The sequence below is a fragment of the Mycteria americana genome, chromosome 30 (genome assembly GCF_035582795.1).
Source record: "Mycteria americana isolate JAX WOST 10 ecotype Jacksonville Zoo and Gardens chromosome 30, USCA_MyAme_1.0, whole genome shotgun sequence".
Lineage (NCBI taxonomy): Eukaryota > Metazoa > Chordata > Aves > Ciconiiformes > Ciconiidae > Mycteria > Mycteria americana.
In genome coordinates, this window is record NC_134394.1 from 131,908 (window position 1) to 153,907 (window position 22,000).

At 65.7% G+C, this 22,000-nt stretch overlaps 3 protein-coding genes, 1 long non-coding RNA gene and 8 other non-coding genes across 14 annotated transcripts; 4 read left to right on the forward strand and 8 right to left on the reverse strand.

Moving 5' to 3' along the window:
- Positions 1–523: 523 nt before the first annotated feature.
- On the reverse strand, positions 524–3,672 carry WDR74 (WD repeat domain 74). Its single transcript, XM_075526128.1, has 11 exons — positions 3,549–3,672; positions 2,825–2,931; positions 2,607–2,728; positions 2,460–2,523; positions 2,230–2,379; positions 2,047–2,148; positions 1,860–1,960; positions 1,422–1,477; positions 1,160–1,302; positions 1,028–1,084; positions 524–943 (listed from the first exon to the last, which is right to left on the reverse strand). Exons 1-11 carry the CDS (start codon positions 3,607–3,609, stop codon positions 803–805), a joined length of 1,104 nt encoding a protein of 367 aa, XP_075382243.1. The 5' UTR covers positions 3,610–3,672; the 3' UTR covers positions 524–802.
- A 390-nt stretch (positions 3,673–4,062) lies between these two features.
- LOC142421476 (uncharacterized) lies at positions 4,063–6,969 on the reverse strand. Of its 2 annotated transcripts, XR_012778884.1 has the most exons (8): positions 6,807–6,969; positions 6,482–6,692; positions 6,141–6,183; positions 5,615–5,752; positions 5,373–5,408; positions 5,112–5,132; positions 4,704–4,748; positions 4,063–4,132 (listed from the first exon to the last, which is right to left on the reverse strand). It is a non-coding gene; the product is annotated as an uncharacterized LOC142421476 (long non-coding RNA). The 2 variants fall into 2 exon arrangements; XR_012778883.1 differs by having other exon boundaries at positions 6,482–6,956.
- LOC142421495 (small nucleolar RNA SNORD31) lies at positions 4,218–4,285 on the reverse strand. Its single transcript, XR_012778889.1, has one exon. It is a non-coding gene; the product is annotated as a small nucleolar RNA SNORD31 (small nucleolar RNA).
- On the reverse strand, positions 6,308–6,382 carry LOC142421494 (small nucleolar RNA SNORD26). The gene has a single exon (XR_012778888.1). It is a non-coding gene; the product is annotated as a small nucleolar RNA SNORD26 (small nucleolar RNA).
- Positions 6,970–8,273: 1,304 nt separating the features above from the next.
- Positions 8,274–8,464, forward strand: LOC142421492 (U2 spliceosomal RNA). Its single transcript, XR_012778886.1, has one exon. It is a non-coding gene; the product is annotated as a U2 spliceosomal RNA (small nuclear RNA).
- A 1,536-nt stretch (positions 8,465–10,000) lies between these two features.
- On the forward strand, positions 10,001–10,191 carry LOC142421497 (U2 spliceosomal RNA). The gene has a single exon (XR_012778891.1). It is a non-coding gene; the product is annotated as a U2 spliceosomal RNA (small nuclear RNA).
- Positions 10,192–12,089: 1,898 nt separating this feature from the next.
- Positions 12,090–12,280, forward strand: LOC142421496 (U2 spliceosomal RNA). Its single transcript, XR_012778890.1, has one exon. It is a non-coding gene; the product is annotated as a U2 spliceosomal RNA (small nuclear RNA).
- Positions 12,281–12,654: 374 nt separating this feature from the next.
- TMEM179B (transmembrane protein 179B) lies at positions 12,655–14,705 on the reverse strand. Its single transcript, XM_075526108.1, has 5 exons — positions 14,580–14,705; positions 13,854–14,041; positions 13,644–13,778; positions 13,478–13,553; positions 12,655–13,070 (listed from the first exon to the last, which is right to left on the reverse strand). Exons 1-5 carry the CDS (start codon positions 14,673–14,675, stop codon positions 12,912–12,914), a joined length of 654 nt encoding a protein of 217 aa, XP_075382223.1. The 5' UTR covers positions 14,676–14,705; the 3' UTR covers positions 12,655–12,911.
- Positions 14,706–15,252: 547 nt separating this feature from the next.
- On the reverse strand, positions 15,253–18,434 carry TAF6L (TATA-box binding protein associated factor 6 like). 2 transcript variants are annotated; one of them, XM_075526121.1, is made up of 10 exons: positions 18,237–18,434; positions 18,053–18,139; positions 17,638–17,788; positions 17,484–17,534; positions 17,296–17,390; positions 17,086–17,160; positions 16,771–16,991; positions 16,527–16,659; positions 16,304–16,432; positions 15,253–16,197 (listed from the first exon to the last, which is right to left on the reverse strand). In XM_075526121.1, exons 1-10 carry the CDS (start codon positions 18,381–18,383, stop codon positions 15,427–15,429), a joined length of 1,860 nt encoding a protein of 619 aa, XP_075382236.1. In that variant the 5' UTR covers positions 18,384–18,434; the 3' UTR covers positions 15,253–15,426. The 2 variants fall into 2 exon arrangements, with proteins under 2 accessions (XP_075382236.1, XP_075382237.1); XM_075526122.1 differs by having other exon boundaries at positions 18,053–18,134; positions 18,237–18,377.
- Positions 18,435–18,668: 234 nt separating this feature from the next.
- LOC142421499 (U2 spliceosomal RNA) lies at positions 18,669–18,859 on the forward strand. Its single transcript, XR_012778892.1, has one exon. It is a non-coding gene; the product is annotated as a U2 spliceosomal RNA (small nuclear RNA).
- Positions 18,860–20,030: 1,171 nt separating this feature from the next.
- On the reverse strand, positions 20,031–20,221 carry LOC142421500 (U2 spliceosomal RNA). The gene has a single exon (XR_012778893.1). It is a non-coding gene; the product is annotated as a U2 spliceosomal RNA (small nuclear RNA).
- A 1,425-nt stretch (positions 20,222–21,646) lies between these two features.
- LOC142421493 (U2 spliceosomal RNA) lies at positions 21,647–21,837 on the reverse strand. Its single transcript, XR_012778887.1, has one exon. It is a non-coding gene; the product is annotated as a U2 spliceosomal RNA (small nuclear RNA).
- Between the last annotated feature and the right edge of the window lie 163 nt (positions 21,838–22,000).

The window sequence follows — 22,000 nt, forward strand, 5'->3', positions numbered from 1 at the left end:
TGGCGACGGAAAGAGCCGAAAGGGGAGGCAAAAAAGCGGGGTAAGCCGAGCTCTCGGAGCGAGGATGGAAGAGGTGGGCGGGGCGAGGGGCATCGGCCCGAACCCCTCCGAGCGGTGCCGAAAAGAGCCGAAGCGAGAGTAGGGGGAGCCGAGTTAGCGGAGGGGTAGGTTAAGGCTGGGGTTTAGGGTTGTAGTTAAAGAGTTGTGGGCAGGGAGTTAAAGGGGTTAAGGGCTAGGAGGTTAAAGGGGTCAGGGGGTAGAGGATTAGGGGGCTAAAAGGATTAAGGGATAAAGAGTTAAGGGTTAGGGGGGTAAAAGGTTGGGGGGTAGGGGTTAGGGGTGAAGGGGTAGGGATGAGGGGTTGGGTTAGGGGATCTTGAGGGTTATGGGGTTGGGGGTTAGGGGTGCTGCACCCAGCACAGCCCCTTTGTGCCCTGCCCGCCCCCCTGCCCCACACCCTCGGTGACCATGGTCTCACCCAGGCCCCATCTCTCTCAAAAAGCAACATTTGTTGTCAACAGAGTGAAAATTACCGTTATTTACCCCACTTTGTATGTTATAAACGGCTGTGGGGGATCTCAGGGAGGGGCTCTGCTCCATAGCCAGCACTGGGGGGCTGTTGGCTCGTTGCTCCCCTCTTCTGTGCTGAGCCCCCCCCAAACCCCTACCCCAAAAGCTGGTGCCCCCCCAAAACAATGGGAGCAGTGCCCAGCACAGCAGCACATCTGGGGTGCAGGGGGGGTCCCCTTCTTGCTGGAGAGTCCCAGTCCTGTCGGGGGGGGTCATCCCCCACCCCAGCCCCTCACAGCCCCGAAATCTTCCGTTTCTTGGCCCGTTTACCCCGGACGGTGCCGAGGGGGGTGGGGACGGTCTCCATCGCATCCCACAGTGCGTCCCCCTCCTCTTCCTTCACCTCGACTGGGGGGGGTGGCTCCTCCTCGGCCTGGGGGAGGGGGTAAAAAAGGGTGGTAATGGGTGGGGAAGGGGACCTCTGCACCCCCCCCAAAACCAGCCTGTGGGTTCTCACCTCCCAGTCCCGCTGGCTGCTCAGCAGGAGACAGGTCAGGCGGGACTTCAGGTAGACCTGGGGGAGACAGCAGGGTTAATTTGGGGGGGTCTTAGGGGGTTTGGGGGATTCGGGGGGGGGGGGGGGTCTCACCTTGTGCCGCAGCTGCTTGTCACCCAGATCATGGATGCGGAGGAAGCGGTCGAGGCCGCAGGAGGCGACGAGGGGGAGGGAGGGGTGGCACTGCAGCCCCCGCACGCTGCCCGCGAAGCCCTTCAGGCACTTCAGCACCCGCCCTGGGGAGGGGGAACAACAGGCAGGTGGGGGGGGTGCAGGCAGTGCTGCCTGCACCTGTGGGGGCGGGGGGGGGGGGGGAAGCAGCCTCATCCCCTCCCCTGGGACGCCGGACCCTCACCTTGGCGCAGGTCGATGACAGCCACGTCCCCCCGGGCGCTGCCCACCACCACTGAGCTGGGGGCAGGGAGGGAAGAGTCAGGGCTGGGGGGGGTGAGTGTGACACACACACACACACACACACACACACACACACACACACACACCCCCCCAAAGCCCCTCCCTGTCACCCCCCCCTCTGTAGCCCCCCAGGTTGCCCCACAGCCCCCTCCCAGGTAACCCTCAGCCCACCAGGACACCCTACAGTGCCCCCCGCCCAGGTCACCCTCGGTTCCCCATGGTGCCCCCCAGCCCCTCTGGGTCACCCCACATCCCCCCATGGTGGCCAGCAGCTCCCCCTGGGAGCACTTTGCAGCCCGTGGGTGACACCGCCCCCCCCCCCGACCCCATGGGGCCCCCCCAACCCCCCTCCCGCTCCAGGCCACCAGCCCCTACTCACGTGTCCCCAGGCACGAGGGACAGGGCGGTGAGCGGGGCCTCCCCAAACGTCGTCTCCAGCACCGGGCGCCGCTGGGGGGAGCTGGGGTCGTAGAGCCGCACCTGGGGACAAGGGGGGGTGACATTGGGGCTGTGTCGTCCCCCTCCCCGCCATGTCTGCCATGTCCCCAACGTCCCCCGAGCCCCACCTGGTGATGGGCCGTGCAGGTGACAATCTTATCGGAGCCGGGAAGGAACTGGAGGTCGCGGTCCCAGATGGGGACACGGAGATCGAGCCAGTCGTTTCTCACCTTGGGGGGGGTCAGAAGAAGGGTGAGTGCCATCAGGGGACATTTAGGGACACTGGCGAGGGGGTGGGGGGCGACACTCACGTTCTTGGCGCGGAAAACGGGCTCCTGCGGGCGCTGCAGGTCCCAGACCTTGAGGCTGTTCTCCTTCCCACCGGTGCCGAGCCGGTGCGGCCGCGCAGGGTCCTGGCGCATCCGGCACAGCCCTGCGCCCGCCTCCAGCTCCAGCTGCGCCTGCAGGGTGGCGGGGGGGTGTGTGTCACTGGGGGAGGGGGGGCACCCCAACATCATGCCCTGCACCCCAAAACACTCACGTTCTCTGTCTCATCGTCACGCCAGACCTTGATGAGCCCCGACTCCACACAAGTGATGATAGCACTGGGGGGGAGGGGGGGAATGCTGTTGAGGGGGTGGGATTTTGGGGACCCCTCCAACCCCGGGTGCTCCCAACTCCCCGGTACCTGCCGTACGCCGCCAGGCCGCAGAAGGGCCCGTCCCCCCCGGGGCAGAGCCGCGACTCCGTGAATTTCCCCTTCTCGGTGCTGAAGAGCTTCACCGAGCGATCCAGGCAGCCCACCAGGATCTGCGGGGTGGTCACAAGGTGGTCAGGGGGGAGCAAGGAGTGGTTATGGGGGGGCTGCCCGGCCGCAGGGGACACCCCGCCCCCCCCAGGCCTCACCTCGGTCTCGTTGGGGTCCCCCCAGCACAGGGCGCAGACGCCCTCCCCCCGGCTCAGCGCCGAGCCGCTTGCATAGTTCGTCGCCTGCTTCTTCTGCAGGTTCACGCCTGGGGGGGGCGGGGGGGGATTATTTTGGGGAGGGGGTGCCCCTTGGCCCCCCAGGACTCCACACACACACACACACCCAGCCACAGGGGACACCCCCAGGGAACCCCCTGGCTACAAGGCCCCCCAGGGAAGATCCCCAGCCACAGGAGACCCCACAAAGGCACAGAACACCCCCCCACCCCCCGTGCAAAGGGTCCCCCCTCCGGCACAGACCACCCCCCCCCCCCAGAGACCTCCACGCCTGCAAGGACCCCCCCAGGGGAACCCCCAGCTTTAAGAGATCCCCCCCAGGCATAAAACAACCCCTCCAGCCCTGGTCACAAGGCACAGAACAGTCCCCAAGGACTCCCCTCGGACCAAGAGCCCCCCTGGGCCCCCCCTTAGACACAAAACAACCCCCCCCAAAGCACAGAACGTCCCCCAAGAGAGCCCCCCGACCACAGGGAATCCCCAGCCACTGACACCCCCCAAAGGCCTCCCCCGGCCACAGGACCCCCCCCAAGCACTGACAACCGCCCCCCCGAAGCCCCAGGGCCGCCCCCCGGCACAAAACATCCCCCCAGGTCACTTCCCCGGTGCAGCCCCCGCCCAGGACCCCTTTCTGGTGCCCCCCCACCTTTAAGCGCTCCGGTCTCGGCCCCCACCCACACGTGGCTCCAACGAGCGGGGGACGCCATCTTGCCTCGGTCCGTTCCCTCCCTGCACTCCGGGTCGGCACAGGGACCGCTGCTCTATGTTCCGGGCGGGGCACGGTTCCCAGGCGGACCCTTGAGGACGGGGCAGCACTTGCCGGAAATGCTCCCGGCGGAGGGGATGTGAGAAGAGCAGGCGCAAACCGGCTCCCCGCGACCGCGTAGTTTCGTTCCGCCCCTCGAAGGTTCCGCCCCGACCGGGAACGGCCCCCGTTAACGGGAGGGGTGGGGGGACCCGGTGAGAACCAAGAGGAGCCCCCCTGACACACCCCCCCGCGGGGACAGAGCCCCCCCCCCCCCCCCCCCCCCAGAGACTGGGGGTGGAAGACCCCCAGCAAGCAGGGGGCGGGGCTTTTAAGGGAGACACCCCCGCCCCCCCCCCGCGGTTGTGTCGTCCTCCCGTCCCCCCTCCCCGCACAATTTAAGACAAACTCGGCGTTATTAACAAAAATAGTGACTTTTATTCACATCAACACAGCCAAAACAGCAGCGGTCTTCGGAAGAGGCGCTGGAGGGAAGAAGGAGGTGATGAGTGGGGGCCCGAACCCTCCCCATGGGACCCCCCCGCCCACCCGGGACCCCCCCCCACCCCCGGTGCCTCAGGGAGAACCACTCAGTCAGGGGGATCAGCCTGGGGCGGTATCGCCTCATCCTCGGCAGCAGGGGGGGGGCACCCCACGGACCCCCCCCATCCCCCCCGTGTCACCCCCCGGAACCCCCCAGTCACCCCACAGCCCCCCATCCCACCCACACCCTAGAGTCCCCCCATGGCCCCCCCAATGTCACCGCAGACCCCCCCCCCCATCACCCCCCAGCCCCCCCACTCACCTCAGCACCCCCCAGGACCCCTCCACCAGCCTGTGGGAGAGCAGAGAGTGGGGGTGTCAGGGTCTCCCCAGCCCCACAGGACATCCTCCCCCCCCCCCACTCGTGCTCCCCAATTTTTCAGGTGTTCAGGTGTTTTCAGGTGGGTCAAAGTGAGCTAGTTGACCTCATCACTAAATTGGGGGGGGGGTTTACTCAAAATTGGGGGTAATGACATCATCAGAGGTCAGAGGACACCCCCCCCATTTACATACCTCATCCCCATGTCCCCACGAGTGTCCCCAGACTCCACTGTCACCCTGGGGGGACACAATTGGGGAGGGGGTTAGGATCACCCAGAAGTGGGGGGGGGCAGCCCACAGAGGGGTGACCCGTCCCCCTGGATCAGTGACACTGTCCTCAGCAGCAGCTCTCAGCCGAACGAGATTCCTGAGTGGGGTCATCACACCCACGGGGGACACCCCGAAATTCATCCCAAAAGTGGGGAGCCCCCCCCAGGACCCCAACTTCAGTGCACCAGTGAGGACACTCTCCCCCCCCACCCTGAGAACCCCAAATTCATCCCAAAGGGGTGGGGAAAGCACCCCCACTGGAGACCCCAAATCCACCCCACCAGTGGGGACACCCCCCCCAACAAAATACCCCCGTGGGGCAGCACTGACCTGACTCCCTCTGCTCTGCTCCTGCAAGAAAAATTGGGGGGTGGGTGTCAGTGCATGCCCATAACCAGGACCCCCCCCCTCCTAAATCGTCACCTCCTGGCCCCTCCGGCAGACCGTCCACTCAGGACGAGGCGTCCTCCTCCTCCCCCCACCGTCACCAGTGGTCAACCTTTGGCAGGTTCTGGTGTCGGATTTGGGGGGTGTCAGACGCGTGGGGGTTTCCTCATGGGGGGCCAGTGGCAACCGGCACCGGTAACTCACCAGGAACTCACCGGATCCTCCCACCCACAGCGGCAGCTGCAGAGAAAAAGGGGGTGTCACTTGGGGGGGGACACGTGGGAGCCCCCCCACGGGTGTTTTTTTGTTGTTGTTGCCACAGTCCGATCAGGGCTTTGGTAACTCGGAGCTGCCATCGGACTCATGTCCTCCAGCCCAGCGTGTCATCCCTTCGGAGCGTGGGGGGGTGGTTTGTTGGGGTGGGCATGCACGGGTGAGGCACTTACCTGCGTGGGGGGGACCCCCACAGGGAGTTTGGGGCGCACCTCAGACTTTGGGGTTAATTCATGGCATTTTGGGGCTCAGCAGGAACGACCAAGCCAATCATCCCCCACTGCAGCAGCAGCAGGGCCTGCTCCCCCAGGCTGGAACAATTAATATTAATTGTGATTTATTAATCAAATAAAGCCCAGTGCGACCGATTCTTCCCCCCGCACCCCGGCGTGGGGCCACCCCCCCGTGCTCGGCAGTTCTCAGTGGGAATGTGGCATCAGGGACACTCAGCCATATGCTTGTCGGTTGTCACTCGTCACCGAACAGCGAAGGAGCGGGGGGGGGGGGGGGGGGGGGGGGGGGGAGGAGAACAGCCCAAAATTTGCACCAACATTGCACCCACCCAGCTCACGAGAGGGGCCACGGGTGGGTTTTGGACCCCTTCTTGCTCCCCACGGAGGTGGGATGGGGACAACCCATTCAGGGTGAAAATCCCGCGTGTGTCGCCCCCCTTAAAAGTGCCAGAAAGCCAATGCTCACCTCTAAGCGAGCTGCAGGAACTCACGGCCGACTGGTTCCACATCTTTAAAATAAAGTAAAACGTTAAGGACGGCGGCTCACACAATTTGCCACCCCCCCGCCCCAGGGCACGGCCTCTCCTCGTCCAGGGTGGGGTCCAACCCCCCCCCCCCCCCCCGGGGCTCAGTGCCGCTCAGAGCCAGATGCAGAACTTCTCCACGGCACTATCAGCAAGAGAGAGTTCGGTGGGATCATCCCTGTAGCACTGGCTCCTAGGCTGATCAGTAATTCTGCATGTAAATCAAGGGGGTTTTATACCAACAAAGTGTGTCCGGCCTCTACATGGTGGACTACTCACTCACCTCTGGCAGAAGATCCATTCGGAGGGCTGAAAGCCGAAAAAAACAAAGAAAAAAAGAATTAGAAACACAGAAAGTAGAAACCACGCACTCCCCCCACCCCCTGGCAAGGCGCGGGAGGCACCGGAGCCTCCCCCGGCTCGGGGAAGGAGGGTAGGACGAGTCCGTTCTCCTCAGAGACACTACAAGCCTTCACACCGCAGTCAGTTCAGGTCTGTGAATGGACTCATCACCGAAGAGCCCCCCCACACCACAGCCCCCTCAGAGAGGGGGGGGAAGAACAGCCTCGGCCACACGCGGCCGGGAAACGAAAGGCAGAAACCCCCACCTAGAGCCTGGGTGGGAGGAAGCCATCGCCTAACAGAGACGACTCCTCAGGGAGCACAGGGAGGCACAAAATGGCACCACCATGAAGGAAATCTCGCTGCTAGGTGACCCGATAGATTCCCACCTCCTCGGGGAAGAAGAACACGGCTACCAAAACCATCTCGACCCCTCAACAGCACAAACCCCAAGCCCGCCTAACAAAGAGCGAAGCGCGCACACCCACTCACCCAACCACATCGGCTACAGCGACAAAATGGCCGACGAGACCCCCCGCGCGCGCTTAAATAGGACGCGGGGAATGCTGGGAAGGGGGTGAGGCGGGGAGGCACATGCGCACTGGGGCTGCCCCGAGCGCATGCGCCTCCTGGGACGGGGGGGGCAGGGTAAAGGGCGGGAAAAGGGGAGCGCGCGTGCACGGTGCTGGGGGAAGGTGCCTGACGCACGCGCACGTCCACCCAGTCGCCGAACGTTGGGGTTTGGCGGGAAAAGGCACCGCGAGGGGTGGCGAGGCGACGGGACCGTCCGCGGCCCTCGGGGCTCCCCCAGCTCCCCGGCCGGGCCCCCCCCTTCCACCGGGGGGTGAACCCTCCAGCGTGGCTACCACCCCCCGAGCCGGAGGGTCTCCTCAGCCACACGGCCCCTGGCTGGACCTGCGTGCTGTGTTTCCTGAGGGAAGACAGCCTCGGGAAGACCCTCGCTCCGGGCTGCGTTTCCTGAGGGAAGATCGTATCCGTCTGAGGAGATTTTAAAATTATTTTTTAATATATATTAAATTTTTATCTGGCAAACCGCTTTGGTAGGTGGTTCCTGCACCTCCCTGTTTACCCGTCTGCAGCTGGTGGGTGACTCCCCACTGTCGTCTGCTTTCACCCCCTTGCCCTGCCAGTTTGACCAGGAGTCTCTGCCACCTTCTAAACACTTCCAAAGTGGACTACTGTCGATTTTTTTTAATTTCTTTTTTAACTTCCTGATCTGGACTGTGGACATTAAAGGAGACGGACGGTTTGAGGAGCAGGGGAGAGCCGGATATAGAGCGAGAGGAGAGCCGGGATCAGGTTAGCAGCAGAGCAGGGACCTGGTGGGTCCGTCCCCGTCCCCTCCGGGCTGGGGGAAGGATTTTTCCCTTCGGTATTGAACGATTTTCCCGTCAGCGTTAAACACGGCGGGAGAACCGCGGGGCGGGGCGGGGCGGGGCGGGGCTGGGCTCCCCGGGGCGGGGAGGCGGGGCCGGGCCGGGCGGAGCCGATGCAAATCCCCGGTCCGAAGTGGCCGCCGGGAGCTCCCCTCCGCCGCAGCAGCTCCGGGGGTCGGCGAGGGTCGGGTCCTCCCCGGGGCCCGGGCGGTGTGGAATGTGGCGGGGAAGGGAGCCGGGAGCGGAGCGGGGAGGTCGATGCGGGTGTGTGGGAGCGGCCGTGACATAGGGGGGGGCGGCGTTGGGTGGGTGGGCGATGGGGGTGGCGTGTCGGGTATCGCTTCTCGGCCTTTTGGCTAAGATCAAGTGTAGTATCTGTTCTTATCAGTTTAATATCTGATACGTCCTCGATGAGAGGACTTTATATTAAACGGATTTTTGGGCCTGGGAGTTGGATCCGGAGCTTGCTCCCTCCGCTCCGCGCATCGTCCCGGTATTGCAGTGCCTCCGGGAACGGTGCACCCCTTCGGGGATCTTATATTGGTCAAAGATAGAGCGTGGTGGTTGTAAAATCTTGTTTTATTGTGCTACTGTGTATCGGCTGAAGGGCGCCGGGCTGAAGACCCGTGGTATCTCCGGTGTAGGTTCGCTCCTGTTCCGGCCATCCGCTCCAGCCAAATCACCCTCAGCGCCCGCTACGGCGGCTCCTCTCCCTCCATCTTGTCTCTGAAGGCCCCGCGCTGGGTCGTGCCCAGCGGCTCCGTCTCGCTGCGGTACCGCCGAGCGCAGCCACCGGTCCCGCTCCGGTGGTGTCCCCCGGAGATGAACCAAGGACGGGCGGGTGCCCCCGGCGGCGGAACGGGCAGCGGGGCCTGAGGGTCCCGGGGCGGGCGGCGGGGAGTAGGCGTGGGTGGGGCGTGCCCCGGCCAATGAGATCGCCGCTACCGTGGCGTATGCAAAAAGCCGGGCGGATGATGCAAATCGCCTCGGGGGTTGGCGGGGATTGCGGCGGAGCGAATGCAAATTGAGGGGCGGAGCGTGGCAATCGCGGTGCTGCCAGGACCCGGCGAAGGGGCGCGGCGCATGGGAACTGGGGGCGGGGTATGCAGAGCGGGGCTGGGTTTGGGGAGGGCGACGGGGCGGGGCGGGCGCTCAGAGAGGTAGACGGGGCGTGGTACGTAGAAAGCTGGGGGCGGTGCCTGTGACTCGCCGTGGCTGGAGGGCCGCGCGGGGGCGGGGCTCGTGCAAATCAAGGGCGTGGTTATGCTAATAAAGCATTCATAGACTCGAACGGGCCGCCGGGACCCCCCGCCCGTCGGGGGTCGATTACTCCCGCGGTCCCTGGCAAGGCTCCGCGACAAAATGGCGGTGGAACGGGAGAGCCGCCGGTATCCCGGCCCCACTGGGCGAGGCACAGCCCGCTAGGCCGCTCCGGTGCAGCAATACTCACGCAGCACCGGCGGGAGCGGGTGATCCTGGACCGTGTCCCGGCGGCTCGGAGCATCGCGGAGGGCGAGCCGCTGCCCGGCCGCCCCTCGCTCCCCGCCTCTGCGCGCTGTCGGACCGGCGACGTTTCCCGCGGCTCTCTCGGGGCCCGTGGGCGCCTCTCCCGGCTCCGCAACGGGGCGGGGCATGCAAATGAGCGGGCGGAACACGCCAGTGGGGACGTAGGGCGGAACCGGGGAAGGGGCGTGGCGCATGCAAATCGAGGACGTTCAGCGTCCGAAGCCCTGGCGAGGGGGCGTGGCGTGTAGGAACAGGAGGGTGGGGCGTGCAAGTCGCGGCGGTGGAGAACCTGGCGAGGGTGGTGCTCGTGCAATTCGTGGGCGCGGTTATGCTAATAAAGGCTCTGTGTGCGCGAACGGGCTGCCGGGAGCCTCCGCCGCGGAGGTCTGCGGGGTCCGGCGGGGGTGGGTTCCTCCCCGAAGGCCCAGGTCGTGCGGGAGAGCGCGGGGAAGGGAGCGGGGAAGGGAGCGGAGAGATCGGAGCGGGCTGGAGGGAGCGGCCGTGACATAGGGGGGGGCGGCGTTGGGTGGGTGGGCGATGGGGGTGGCGTGTTGGGTATCGCTTCTCGGCCTTTTGGCTAAGATCAAGTGTAGTATCTGTTCTTATCAGTTTAATATCTGATACGTCCTCGATGAGAGGACTTTATATTAAACGGATTTTTGGGCCTGGGAGTTGGATCCGGAGCTTGCTCCCTCCGCTCCGCGCATCGTCCCGGTATTGCAGTGCCTCCGGGAACGGTGCACCCCCTCGGGGACCTATTGCTGGTTAAAGACAGAGCTTGCAAGCCTTTTCTGTTTTTTCAACGGTTGTTCATTGTCGCTTCCCTGAGCCTTGTCCTGTGCCTGGGGAAACACACTGGGGAGCGCGGGTGGCCCTGGACATCTCCCACTGGGGTCGGGGTGGGGCGCGCCCCAGGACCGCCGCTGACGCTGGTCCCCGCAGGTGGACGCCCCGATGTCGCAGCTGGTGGGGCTGCTGGAGCTGAGCGAGGACGAGCGCCGCGCGCGGCACCTCCCGGTCACGCTCTTCCAGGAGGTCTTCACCGAGTTCTTCCCCATGAGTCTCCTCTTCCTCGCCCCCCTCGGGACCGCATCCCTCCTGCGACCACGTGACGCGGCTGCCGCGTTCCCACGTGTGAGCACGTGACGTGGCCGCGTCGCTCACGCACGCTTCTGCCTCTCCCCACCCAGGCTGCGCTGTCGTGCCCTTTGGCTCCTCCATCAATGGCTGTGATACCGGGCCTGGCGAGCGACGTAACTGTGGACAACAGGCTTCCAGGCCAGCGCCCGGCACGTGGCAGGAGCTGCGGGTGCTGCTGCGCCTGGTGCCTTCCCCAGCCCCTCCTGGGCCGCTTTTCCGGGACTTTTTCCACTTCTTGCAGAGTTTCCTGCCCACCGTGGTGCGGCAGCGCCTGGGATGGGGTCCCGCGGGGGACCCGGACCCCCAGGACGGAGGGGATGGGGGGGCGTTTCCTGCGTCCTGAGCTTCTGCAGTAAAAGGTCTGTTTTGCAGCCGTGTCCCGCGTGGGTTCTCCTGGGGGAGGTGCGTCCTGAGGACTCCGGGCTGGGGATTTTTGGGGAGAGAAAGGGAAAGAAATGAGAGCTGAGGGAAAGGTAGAGCAGGGGCGAGTTAGAAACAGAAAGCACCGCCAGCGCTCCGTCCTCGACCCGTGCGAGGCTTTTGTTGCTGACGTTTTCCCTGTCGCGAGGGTCAGAGAATCCGGGGCCTCCGAGGCCGCACCGACACGAGCACGGGGTGGGCCGGAAGCTTCTCTCCTTTCGGTGTTGGCCGCGGGGGTCCCAGAGGCGTTTGGCCGATGCCGGAACAAGCGGCGTTAACTTTGAGTCAGCCCTGAGGCGGTGGGGCGGCCGGAGGAGAGGCGCGGGGTCGGTCCCTTGCCGCCGAACGTTCTGCTCCGGGCCGCTCCGCTCTGTTCTTCCGGGCTGGTCCGTTCTCCTGGGGCAGCGGCGGGCAGCGCTGCGGTCGCCCCTCGGCCTCCTCCTCTGCAGAGCAGCCCCGCCGAGCGCAGCCTCGGTCCGGAGGCCGGGCGGAGGGGCCGGCAGCGCTCTGCCGAGGGGGGCCGGTACTCCCGGGCTCCCGCGGCGGGCGGGCGGGCGGCGCGGGCGGAGGGTCCCGGGGCGCTGGGCGGGGACTGTACGCGTGGGCGGGGCGGTCCCCGGCCAATGAGATCGCCGCTACCGCGGCGCATGCAAAAATCCAGGCGGAGGATGCAAATCGCCTCGGGGGGGTGGGGGGGGCATCTGGCGGAGCGAATGCAAATTTCAGTGCGCAGCAGGCCAATCAGATTGCTGCGAGGAAGGGGCGGGGCGCACGGGACTCGGGGGCGGGGTATGTAGATCGGGGTTGGGTTTGGGGAAGACGAGGGGGCGGGGTGAGTGCGTCTCGGAGGCGTGGCTACGCAAATCGTGACACCCACGGACTCGAACGGGCCGCCGGGAGGCCCCAGGGTTGCAGCTCCCGGGGTCCGGCGGGGGTCGGTTCCTTCCCGAAGGCCCAGATCGTGGAGAGAGCACGGGGAAGGGAGCGGAGAGCGGAGCGGGGAGGTCGATGCGGGTGTGCGGGAGCGGCCGTGACATAGGGAGGGGCGGCGTTGGGTGGGTGGGCGATGGGGGTGGTGTGTCGGGTATCGCTTCTCGGCCTTTTGGCTAAGATCAAGTGTAGTATCTGTTCTTATCAGTTTAATATCTGATACGTCCTCGATGAGAGGACTTTATATTAAACGGATTTTTGGGCCTGGGAGTTGGATCCGGAGCTTGCTCCCTCCGCTCCGCGCATCGTCCCGGTATTGCAGTGCCTCCGGGAACGGTGCACCCCTTCGGGGACCTCTTGCTGGTTAAAGACAGAGGTGTTTGGTGGGGGGCGGTGGGGCTTCGCTTCTTTCCCCGCCGTTCTGCGTTGCGGCCGCCTCAGCCTGTGCTGCTAGCCCGGGCTCTCCCGGTGCAGGAGGCGCCGCAGCCGCTTTCGCCCCGCCCCCGCACGCCCTTCTGCCGCGACACGCGTGGAAAGCCGGGTGCTGGCGAACAGCCGTTGCCCAACAGCCGCTTCGCTGCCGGACACGGCGGGCACGCAGAGCTGAGCAGTGGCCCCCTTCCTCCTCCTCCTCCTCCTCCTCCTCCTCTTCCTCCTCCAACAGCCACTACAACAACCCTCTTCCTGCAGCCGTGAGCGCTCGAGTACAGGCACAGGCTCCTCTGTGGGAAATCCTCATCTTTAATAACAAAGCTCAGCACCCAGAAAGCCTTGGCGATGGAGGGGGAGCTGCAAGGGGGCAGCCGGCACCATGCAACCCCCAGCTTGCTGGCAGAGGGTCCTTCAGCACCGCTGGCTTCATCATCACGGGGGTTGCAGTACTACAAACGTCCCTGCCTTCTTTTGCATCGTAGGGTGCCTGGAGCGTACCCCACACTCCTTTACCCAGGTCTGGCCCCACCCCGGTAACCCCTTCCTTCAGGGCTGTATGGGTCGTCCCCCAAAAATGGCTTCCGTCTCGGCACTCCACTCAGGGTCATTGCGACGCAGCAGCAGGAAAGGGGCCTCCCTCCGCCGCTGGACCAGCAGTCGGGCAGTCAGTAGGCACCAGAGGAACACGTTCACCCAGGCTGACGCCTGCGGGGCCGGCGCAGGGGGACAGGAGGTTGAGCTGTACCACATGCCTCCACACCACACCCCTCCGATTCCTATGCCTGGGGAAGGGGCGCCCCCAAGCTGAAGCAGCAACCACAGGGGTGCTGTACATGCGGCTGCATAGCAGCAACCACATGCCTGCAGGTACAGCTGCACCCCCTAGTCACAACAGCCCCCTGTGCATGGGCTCTGTCCCTTGCCCAATGCCAGGACAGACAGACAGACTCTCCCTCCCTTCTGCCCTGTGAAAGTGGGACTTGAGCTTTTCATTTGCTCCCCCTCGCTCATCTCCCCCTCCTCGCCCACCAGCCGATCTGTGCAGATCCCAGGCGGGGGGGGGGGGCGGGGGGGAGGGGCCTTCACCACGCTCCCCACTTCGGCCGGCTTACCTGCGCGCTGTAGAGATTGCTGTAGAAGCGAGTTGGGCTGTAGGACACCCACGGCTTGTGCTCAGCCTCCTGGCAACTGCGGGGGACAGGGAAGAGCGGGCGTGAGGTATGGGGAGAAGGTGGGGGCCCTTCCCAGAGGGAACCCCCCGGGGAAGGTCGTTGCTACCTGGACAGGCTCTTGGTCTGCACAATGGAGGCGCAGAAAGCATCCATCCCCACACGGAGGATGCAGGCTGAGATGAGGAGGAAGAAGAGGATGATGAAGGCGACGACCAGGGCAACGCTGAGCCAGGTGCGGTCCCTGTGAGAAGAGGGGAGCAGCATCAGTGGCGCAGTGCTTCGTGGGGCACCCCCAGCCCCACCGCCCCCGGCTCACCACTGGGACTCGTTGGTGCAGCAGCTGTAGATGCCGTAGAGGAGCGATGAGAAGCAGTACAGGGCCACCACGACAGAGATGGTCGAGACAAAATAGCACAGTGAGATGTGGCTGAAGGACTTGGGCACCAGCATGGTCCCGTTCCAGCTCACCGTGCCGTAGAGGATGCACCATCCTCCAAACTCTCCCTATGAACAGGAGACCGTTGTGGGGGGGCTGCCGCTCAGTGACCCCCCCCAGGCACCCACAGGGAACCACGCTCAGCCCCAGCAGGACAGACCGGCGAGGTGAGGTGGAGCAGCAGCAGGAGGAGGAGGAGAGGAGCGTTGGAGGAGGAAGGAAACCCAAACCGCCCCTGCTGACTCCTGTGCTCACATGACATGCCAGGGAGCACAGGACGAGCAGGGGGCTCAGCCACCACCCCCCATCACCACCCCAACTTCCCACCGTGCTGCCTGCCTGTGTCCTGGCTCCCCACAGCACCTGGTGACCACAAACAGGGGGGTGCAGGAGTTGCGGGGGGGGGCTAGGACAGACCCTGCCGAGGCAGGAGCAGGACGGAGCCCACCCGGGGCAGCAGCACAGACCCTGAGGGCAGCCTGGGGCGGCAGGAGGGACCTGGGGAGCCCCAGGGCAAAGAAGTGGTGTGAAGCCACTCTGCCCCCAGCTTGCCCCCCACGCCAGGCAATGTGGCCGACCCCCACCCATCCCGTCCCATCGCGGTACCTGTGCCACGGTGAGGGCTGAAGCGCAGACGATCCCGCAGAGGAAGGCAGCTCCGTGGAGGGCCAACTCCGCCAGCAACAGGACGGACACCGCCATCTTCCGTCCCCCTGCTCCGCCCTGCCTCCTCTGCCCCACCCCACCCGGCAGCACGGGGCCGGTCTTCTCCACGGCCCCACTACGGCAGCACCGCCGTGCCGCCACCACCACCGCAGCCCCAGGGTCCAGCTGCTGACGTCTTACTCTGCCATGGCGTTGTGTCCTGCTGCAGTTGGTGGCCCCACTCAGCCCCGTGGCTCCCACCCCCCCACCCAGAACAGCTCCTGTCCCCAGCCTGTTTGGAGCCAGCAGCAGCCATCCATCTATCCATCCATCCATCCATCCATCCATCCATCCCACCTTCTATGTGCAGCATGGGGGAGCACAAGCGGATGGGGAGAATGCGCCCCAGCAGGGGCTGTGTCAGGAATGTTGTCGGCACCGACGGGGATTTCACCAGGACAGCGACGACCCACGAACCTGCTCCATCCCTTCTTGGTTCTGCTTGGCAGCGTGAGCCTTGGCGCCTGACATCACCTCGACTTAGCCCACAAAGGGATGGACACCCCTGCCGCACCGACGGCGGGGATGCAGTGCCCCCCCACGCCACAGCAGCTACAAACCCCCTGCACCGAGCAGCGGACAGCTTTTTATTAACTACCGGACACACGCTACAGCAACAGGCCGTGGCTGGTGGCTCCTCGGGGCAGGCGGCACCCGTGGATCCCTGCACCGAGGGGCACGCCAGCCTGGCCCAGTGCTGCCCAGGGCCGATGCTGAGACCAGGGGGGGCGAGCGTCCAGCACCCGCCTCAGAGGAGGAGGTGGAGGGAGTACTCAGCACGTGGCCACCGCCGGGCTGGCCGGGTGGTGCGGCCGATCATGGGCAGCTTCTGGGCGTAGCGGGAGACGTGGCCAGGTCCGTGGTGCTGCGGGAAGCTGGTCTGGAACAGGCGGCCCTGGCAGCGCCGCCCGGCTTGGCGACCCGCGATGACGAAGCTGAAACGTGGGGCGCCGCGGGGTGCGAAGCGGCATTTCTGGAAGACATCGCGGGTGCCCGGGCGGTGGCCGGGCTGCCGGGGGGCCCCGCGGGGACGGGCCAGGCTGGCCGGGCGGTGCAGTGCTGGGCGGCCGGGCGGGGGTTCGCCCCGCGGGCTTTCCTCCTCCCGTGGGCTCACTGTGGCGCTGGCTGTCAGTTGCGGCATCTTGCGTGCTGCCCCCTCACCCCCAAAGGCCGGTGGCTCCTTCCGGGCACCCTCGGGGGTGCCAGGGGGTGGCAGGGTGGCCGGTGGCAAGCCCGTGCCAAAACGGGTGGCCAGGCTGTCACCAAAAAAGTCGTAGAGCTCACGGTACATGTCGTGCAGGGAGAGGGTGGGTGGCACAGGGGCTGCTGCTGAGGGGGGGCCGCTGCCACCACTGCCACCCCCCAACTGTAGCAGGGGCCGGCCGAGGCCGAAGCCCGCTTCAGCCGGGGGGTCCTGCTTGGGGCTGTGCCGCGGGGAGCCCTCCTGCCGCGGGCTGGGCCCAGACGCTGGGGTGGGCGCCTGCTGCGCCTTCATCTTCAGCAGGCGCTCGACAGCCACCTGGAGCAGGGAGGGAACGGTGCTGGCAGCGGGGGGCTGCGCGTGCCCCTTGCCCAAATGGGCCCCTGGCCCAGCCCGTGCTCCCTCGGCAGGACAAGCCACTCACCAGGATGGCACCGTAGACCTTGTGCCCATCAGCCTTGACCTGGGCATTGGAGACCGAGTAGTCATCCAGCACCGCCTGCAGGTTAGCCCAGTAGGTGGGCAGGTGGGGGTAGAGCACCCGCTCCACCGCCTGCGGACAGGACAGACGGACAGACGGACAGGCAGGCAGTGGCACGAGGCAGTCGGGGGCCACGGTGGGGCAGCACGGCCCTCCCCCCCCTCACCTTCCAGCCCAGGGCATGCAGCCCTACCACCGCGCCGTAGTGGGAGCAGAGCGGACGCACGGGGTCGGCCAGCACCTTCTGGAGTGAGAGCAGGATTTGATGGTAGAGGCCGCTCACCAGGTCGCCGTGGGTCCTGTGGGTGACAGGGCAGACACTCCAGACCCCGCTGTGGCAAGGGCACAGCAGCAGGGCTCCCCCCATCTCCCCACCGGGGACCCCCGCACCCCAGGGAGGGTCCCCCCACCAGAAGATGCGGCTGAGGAGCATGGCGGCGTAGTCGCGCAGGGTCCAGTGGTCATTGAGGGGGTTGATGGAGGCGGCCAGCGGCTCCAGCGCGCAATACATGACGCTGGCGATCAGGCTGCGGACATAGGAGCCCAGGCAGAGGAAGGGGTTCTGGATCAGGCTGCGGGCGATGTGCAACAGCCGGTTCAGCTGCTCCAGGTCGTGGCTCACCGATTTTACCTGCCGGCAGGGCATTGGGGCTGGGCTCAGCGGGGAGCCGCCCCCCTGCGCAGGCTCGAAGGGCCCCCCCCCCAATCCCATTGCCCACGCTCACCCCGCTGACCACGTAGACAAAGTAGGGCAGGAGGGCAGAGATCTTGGAGTTGGTCTGCAGGTCCTGCAGGGCCACCTGCGGGCAAGGATGCCAGCCACGGGGGGGGGGGGGGGGGGGGGGGTGTCAGCCCCGCTCAGGGTGGGGGGGTTAGCCCCACTCGGGTGCTTGGGATCGGGGCGTGGAGGGGGGCTTCCCCCTGCCCCACCCCACCTTCATCAGCTGGGGGTCGTCGCCCAGCACTGCCCGGGTGACATGCTGGTAGTACTTGAGCAGATCATCCGTCAGCGTGGAGACAGCGCTGGGCACTATGGCAGGGGGGGCATGTCACCCCAAGGTCCGGCCCCACCGTGGGGAGGACGCGCCCCCTGCAACCTGGCATCACCCCCGCCATTCCTTACCGGCTCCCTGCGGCTCCAGGTTGCCTTTTCCATCCAGGTAGGAGACATGTACTGCAAGAGAACACGGCGGTGGTGATGAGCGCCTTGCCTGCGCCCTGCCTGTGCCAGAGTCAGGCAGTAGTGGGGTGGGGGGGTGGGAGGGGGAGCCCCTCACCTCGCACGGCCGTCTCAGCGCAGCCCTTGGGGATGTTGGTGGCCAGAGCCAGCTCCACCAGGTTGACCTCTCGGTCCTCCTGGAAGTACAGCTCACCCTCCTTGATGGCCCGGAAGGGCAGCGCGTCCTGGGAGCCGTATCCGCACACCGCCTGGGGGGACACTGTGGTGGCACCCTCCCAAGCCAGCACCCCCGCCCTCCAGGGACACATCGACCTGTGGGCACCCCAATCCATAGCACTGGCATGTGCCGCTGGGCCCGGTGCTCGGGACGCAGCCCCGCCAGTGTCTGCAACCCCACCAGTGTCCCCAGCCCCACAGCTCCGCGGGGGGCGGGGAGGCAGCCGGGACCCCCGGTCCTGGTCCCCGCAGGGAGGCAGCAGGGACCCCTCCCAGCCCGGCCCTGGCTGCCGCACCTCGACGTTGCTCCAGCGCAGCGCCCGGTTGAAGTCTTCCACAGTGAGTTTCCGTCGCCGCGTGTGTTTCATGAACTGGGAGCTGTTCTGCGGGGGCGGCACCGTCACCGGGACCGGGACTGGGAGCGGGACCGGGGCCGGGATAGGCACAGAGGCCAGGCCCGGGCCGCCCCGCCGGCCGTACCTGCGTGGCCTCCCGCAGCCGGTAGCAGACGTCCTCGGCCAGCAACGCCGCCACTTCGTCGGTGAGCTCCAGCCCGGTGCTCTCCGCCATCAACCGCACCGACTCCCGCGGAAGCTCCACGAACCGCCGCTCCTCCCGCTCCGACATGGCCGCGCCGCCGGGCTGCGCGCCCTCCCGCCGGGTCCCGCCCACTGAGGGCGTGGCTACGCAAATAAGTCAACCCGCGGCCGAGCGGGCTGCCGGGAGGCTCCGCCGCTGCGGCCCCCGGGGTCCGGCGGGAGTCGGTGCCCGCAGAGCGCGGTTGAGCGTGGGGAGAGCGCGGGGAAGGGAGCGGGGAAGGGAGCGGAGAGATCGGAGCGGGCTGGAGGGAGCGGCCGTAACATAGGGGGGGGCGGCGTTGGGTGGGTGGGCGATGGGGGTAGGGTGTCGGGTATCGCTTCTCGGCCTTTTGGCTAAGATCAAGTGTAGTATCTGTTCTTATCAGTTTAATATCTGATACGTCCTCGATGAGAGGACTTTATATTAAACGGATTTTTGGGCCTGGGAGTTGGATCCGGAGCTTGCTCCCTCCGCTCCGCGCATCGTCCCGGTATTGCAGTGCCTCCGGGAACGGTGCACCCCCTCGGGGACCTATTGCCGGTCAAAGATAGAACTCGCTGGTTGCTGGACTTTTTCTTTATTCTCCCGCCGCTACTATCGTTCCCGGAGTTCGGGCAGCGGACAGGCGGCATCGCCGGTGTACCCCGGTCCGCTCCGGTGTCCCCGAGGCTCATCCGGTCCGGGCACCATCAGCGCCCGCTACTCGGCTCCTCTCCTTCCATCTTCTCTCACGGCCGTGAGACGACACATCCGGCCAGCAATCCCCCTTCTGTCCAGTGACTGCAGAGACTCGGCCGATCTACTGTAAAAAGGAAAAAAGAAAGAGGAAATCGATCGTTTCGGGGTTACCAAGGGCTGGTGTCCATCGCGGGGAGGGACCCGGGTGTCGTGGGGTGGCCCAGCCAAAGTTACCTTAGCTCGGAGGTGGGGAGCTGAAACCGTCACGGACAGCTTGCTTTCGGTCGCCAGGAATGCTCTTTTAGCTCGGCTGAACTTAGCCAGACCTCTCAAATATTAATTTTACCCCGCAAAAGTTACTACAAGGAAAGCAGGTGTGTAATTATGATTAATTACTTATCCCTGCGTCTCTATATATGATCCGAAGCATCACCAGTGCAGCCGCGCCCGGGATCGACAGCAGAGCCGGTCTCTCTTTGTGGATGAGCTGCGTCACCGAGTCCGGAGTCGGCTGGGCGTCTGTCTGTCTGTCCGGGGGGAGAGCTCACGCAGTCATGTGCTTGCAGCACAGCCCTTCGGAGAGAGACAGACGATCCATTTTGGGTAGAAATAGAGTCATTTTTATACCCTTAGAGACGCAAGGGTGCAGAGGACAGCAATAGATGAGGCTCTTTCCTTCTTTTCTGAGGCCAATTTCTACTTTCCCAGCCGGTTTTGCTGGTTTTTCCCCCTGGGGCAGCCGTAGCTGCTCCCGATCCCCGCGGTTATATAAACGTGGTGTCACGGGGTCCGGGCCCGTCTCGGGGTGTCTCAGCCTCACGGGCCGCGCCGGGTGACCGGGCCTGTGCGCGGGCTCTGGCACAGGGAAAGCCGGGTCCTGCGGCAGCGACTGCCCTTCCCCCGGCCTGGCACCACCCGGAGCTCGGCACCCCGGCAACCTCCACTAAGAAAGGAGCTGATGGGCCAAGGTCTGGCACTCCTGTACGGTATCTGCTTTTAACCAGCAATAGGTCCCCGAGGGGGTGCACCGTTCCCGGAAGCACTGCAATACCGGGACGATGCGCGGAGCGGAGGGAGCAAGCTCCGGATCCAACTCCCAGGCCCAAAAATCCGTTTAATATAAAGTCCTCTCATCGAGGACGTATCAGATATTAAACTGATAAGAACAGATACTACACTTGATCTTAGCCAAAAGGCCGAGAAGCGATACCCTACATCCCCCCCGATCGCCCACCCACCCAACACCGCCTCCCTCTATATTACGGCCGCTTCCGCACACCCGCATCGACCTCCCCGCTCCGCTCTCCGCTCCCTTCCCCGTGCTCTCTCCACGACCTGGGCCTTCGGGGAGGAACCCACCGCCGCCGGACCCCGCAGACCTCCGCGGCGGAGGCTCCCGGCAGCCCGTTCGCGCACACAGAGCCTTTATTAGCATAACCGCGCCCACGAGTCGCACGAGCACCACCCTCGCCAGGTTCTCCACCGCCGCGACTCGCACGCCCCGCCCTCCTGTTCCTACACGCCACGCCCCCTCGCCAGGGCTTCGGACGCTGAACGCCACGCCCCTTCCCCGGTTCCGCCCTACGTCCACACTGGCGTGTTCCGCCCGCTCATTTGCATGCCCCGCCCCGTTGCGCTGCCGGGAGAGGCGCCCACGGGCCCCGAGAGAGCCGCGGGAAACGTCGTCGGTCCGACAGCGCGCAGAGGCGGGGAGCGAGGGGCGGCCGGGCAGCGGCTCGCCCTCCGCGATGCTCCGAGCCGCCGGGACACGGCCCAGGATCACCCGCTCCCGCCGGTGCTGCGTGAGTAGGGCTGCACCGGAGCGGCCTAGCGGGCTGTGCCTCGCCCCGTGGGGCCGGGATGCCGGCGGCTCTCCCGCTCTGCTGGCATCTTGTCGCGAAGCCTTGCCCGGGACCGCAGGGGGGTAATCGACCCCCGACGGAGCTGGGGACCGCGGCGCCGAGGGGTCCTGGCGGTGACCCGGTGGTGCGAGTCGGTGGATTAGCGTGGTTAATTAGCATAATCACGCCCTCGATTTGCACAAGCACCGCCCAAGCCAGGCCCTCCAGCCACGGCGAGTCGCACGCCCCGCCCCTCCCCGTCCTCCCCAAACCCAGCCGCGCTCTGCACACCCCGCCCCCGGTTTCCTCGGGAAGGACCCTCTGCCAGCAAGCTGGGGGTTGCATGGTGCCGGCTGCCCCCTTGCAGCTCCCCCTCCATCCCCAAGACTTTCTGGGTGCTGAGCTTTGTTATTAAAGATGAGGATTTCCCACAGAGGAGCCTGTGCCTGTACTCGAGCGCTCACGGCTGCAGGAGGAGGGTTGTTGTAGTGGCTGTTGGAGGAGGAAGAGGAGGAGGGAAGGGGGCCACTGCTCAGCTCTGCGTGCCCGCCGTGTCCGGCAGCGAAGCGGCTGTTGGGCAACGGCTGTTCGCCAGCACCCGGCTTTCCACGCGTGTCGCGGCAGAAGGGCGTGCGGGGGCGGGGCGAAAGCGGCTGCGGCACCTCCTGCACCGGGAGAGCCCGGGCTGGCAGCACAGGCTGAGGCGGCCGCAACGCAGAACGGCGGGGAAAGAAGCGAGGCCCCACCGCCCCCCACCAAACACCTCTGTCTTTGACCAGCAAGAGGTCCCCGAAGGGGTGCACCGTTCCCGGAGGCACTGCAATACCGGGACGATGCGCGGAGCGAAGGGAGCAAGCTCCGGATCCAACTCCCAGGCTCAAAAATCCGTTTAATATAAAGTCCTCTCATCGAGGACGTATCAGATATTAAACTGATAAGAACAGATACTACACTTGATCTTAGCCAAAAGGCCGAGAAGCGATACCCGACACACCACCCCCATCGCTCACCCACCCAACGCCGACCCCCCCTATGTCACGGCCGCTCCCGCACACCCGCATCGACCTCCCCGCTCCGCTCTCCGCTCCCTTCCCCGTTCTCTCCCGCACGATCTGGGCCTTCGGGAAGGAACCGACCCCCGCCGGA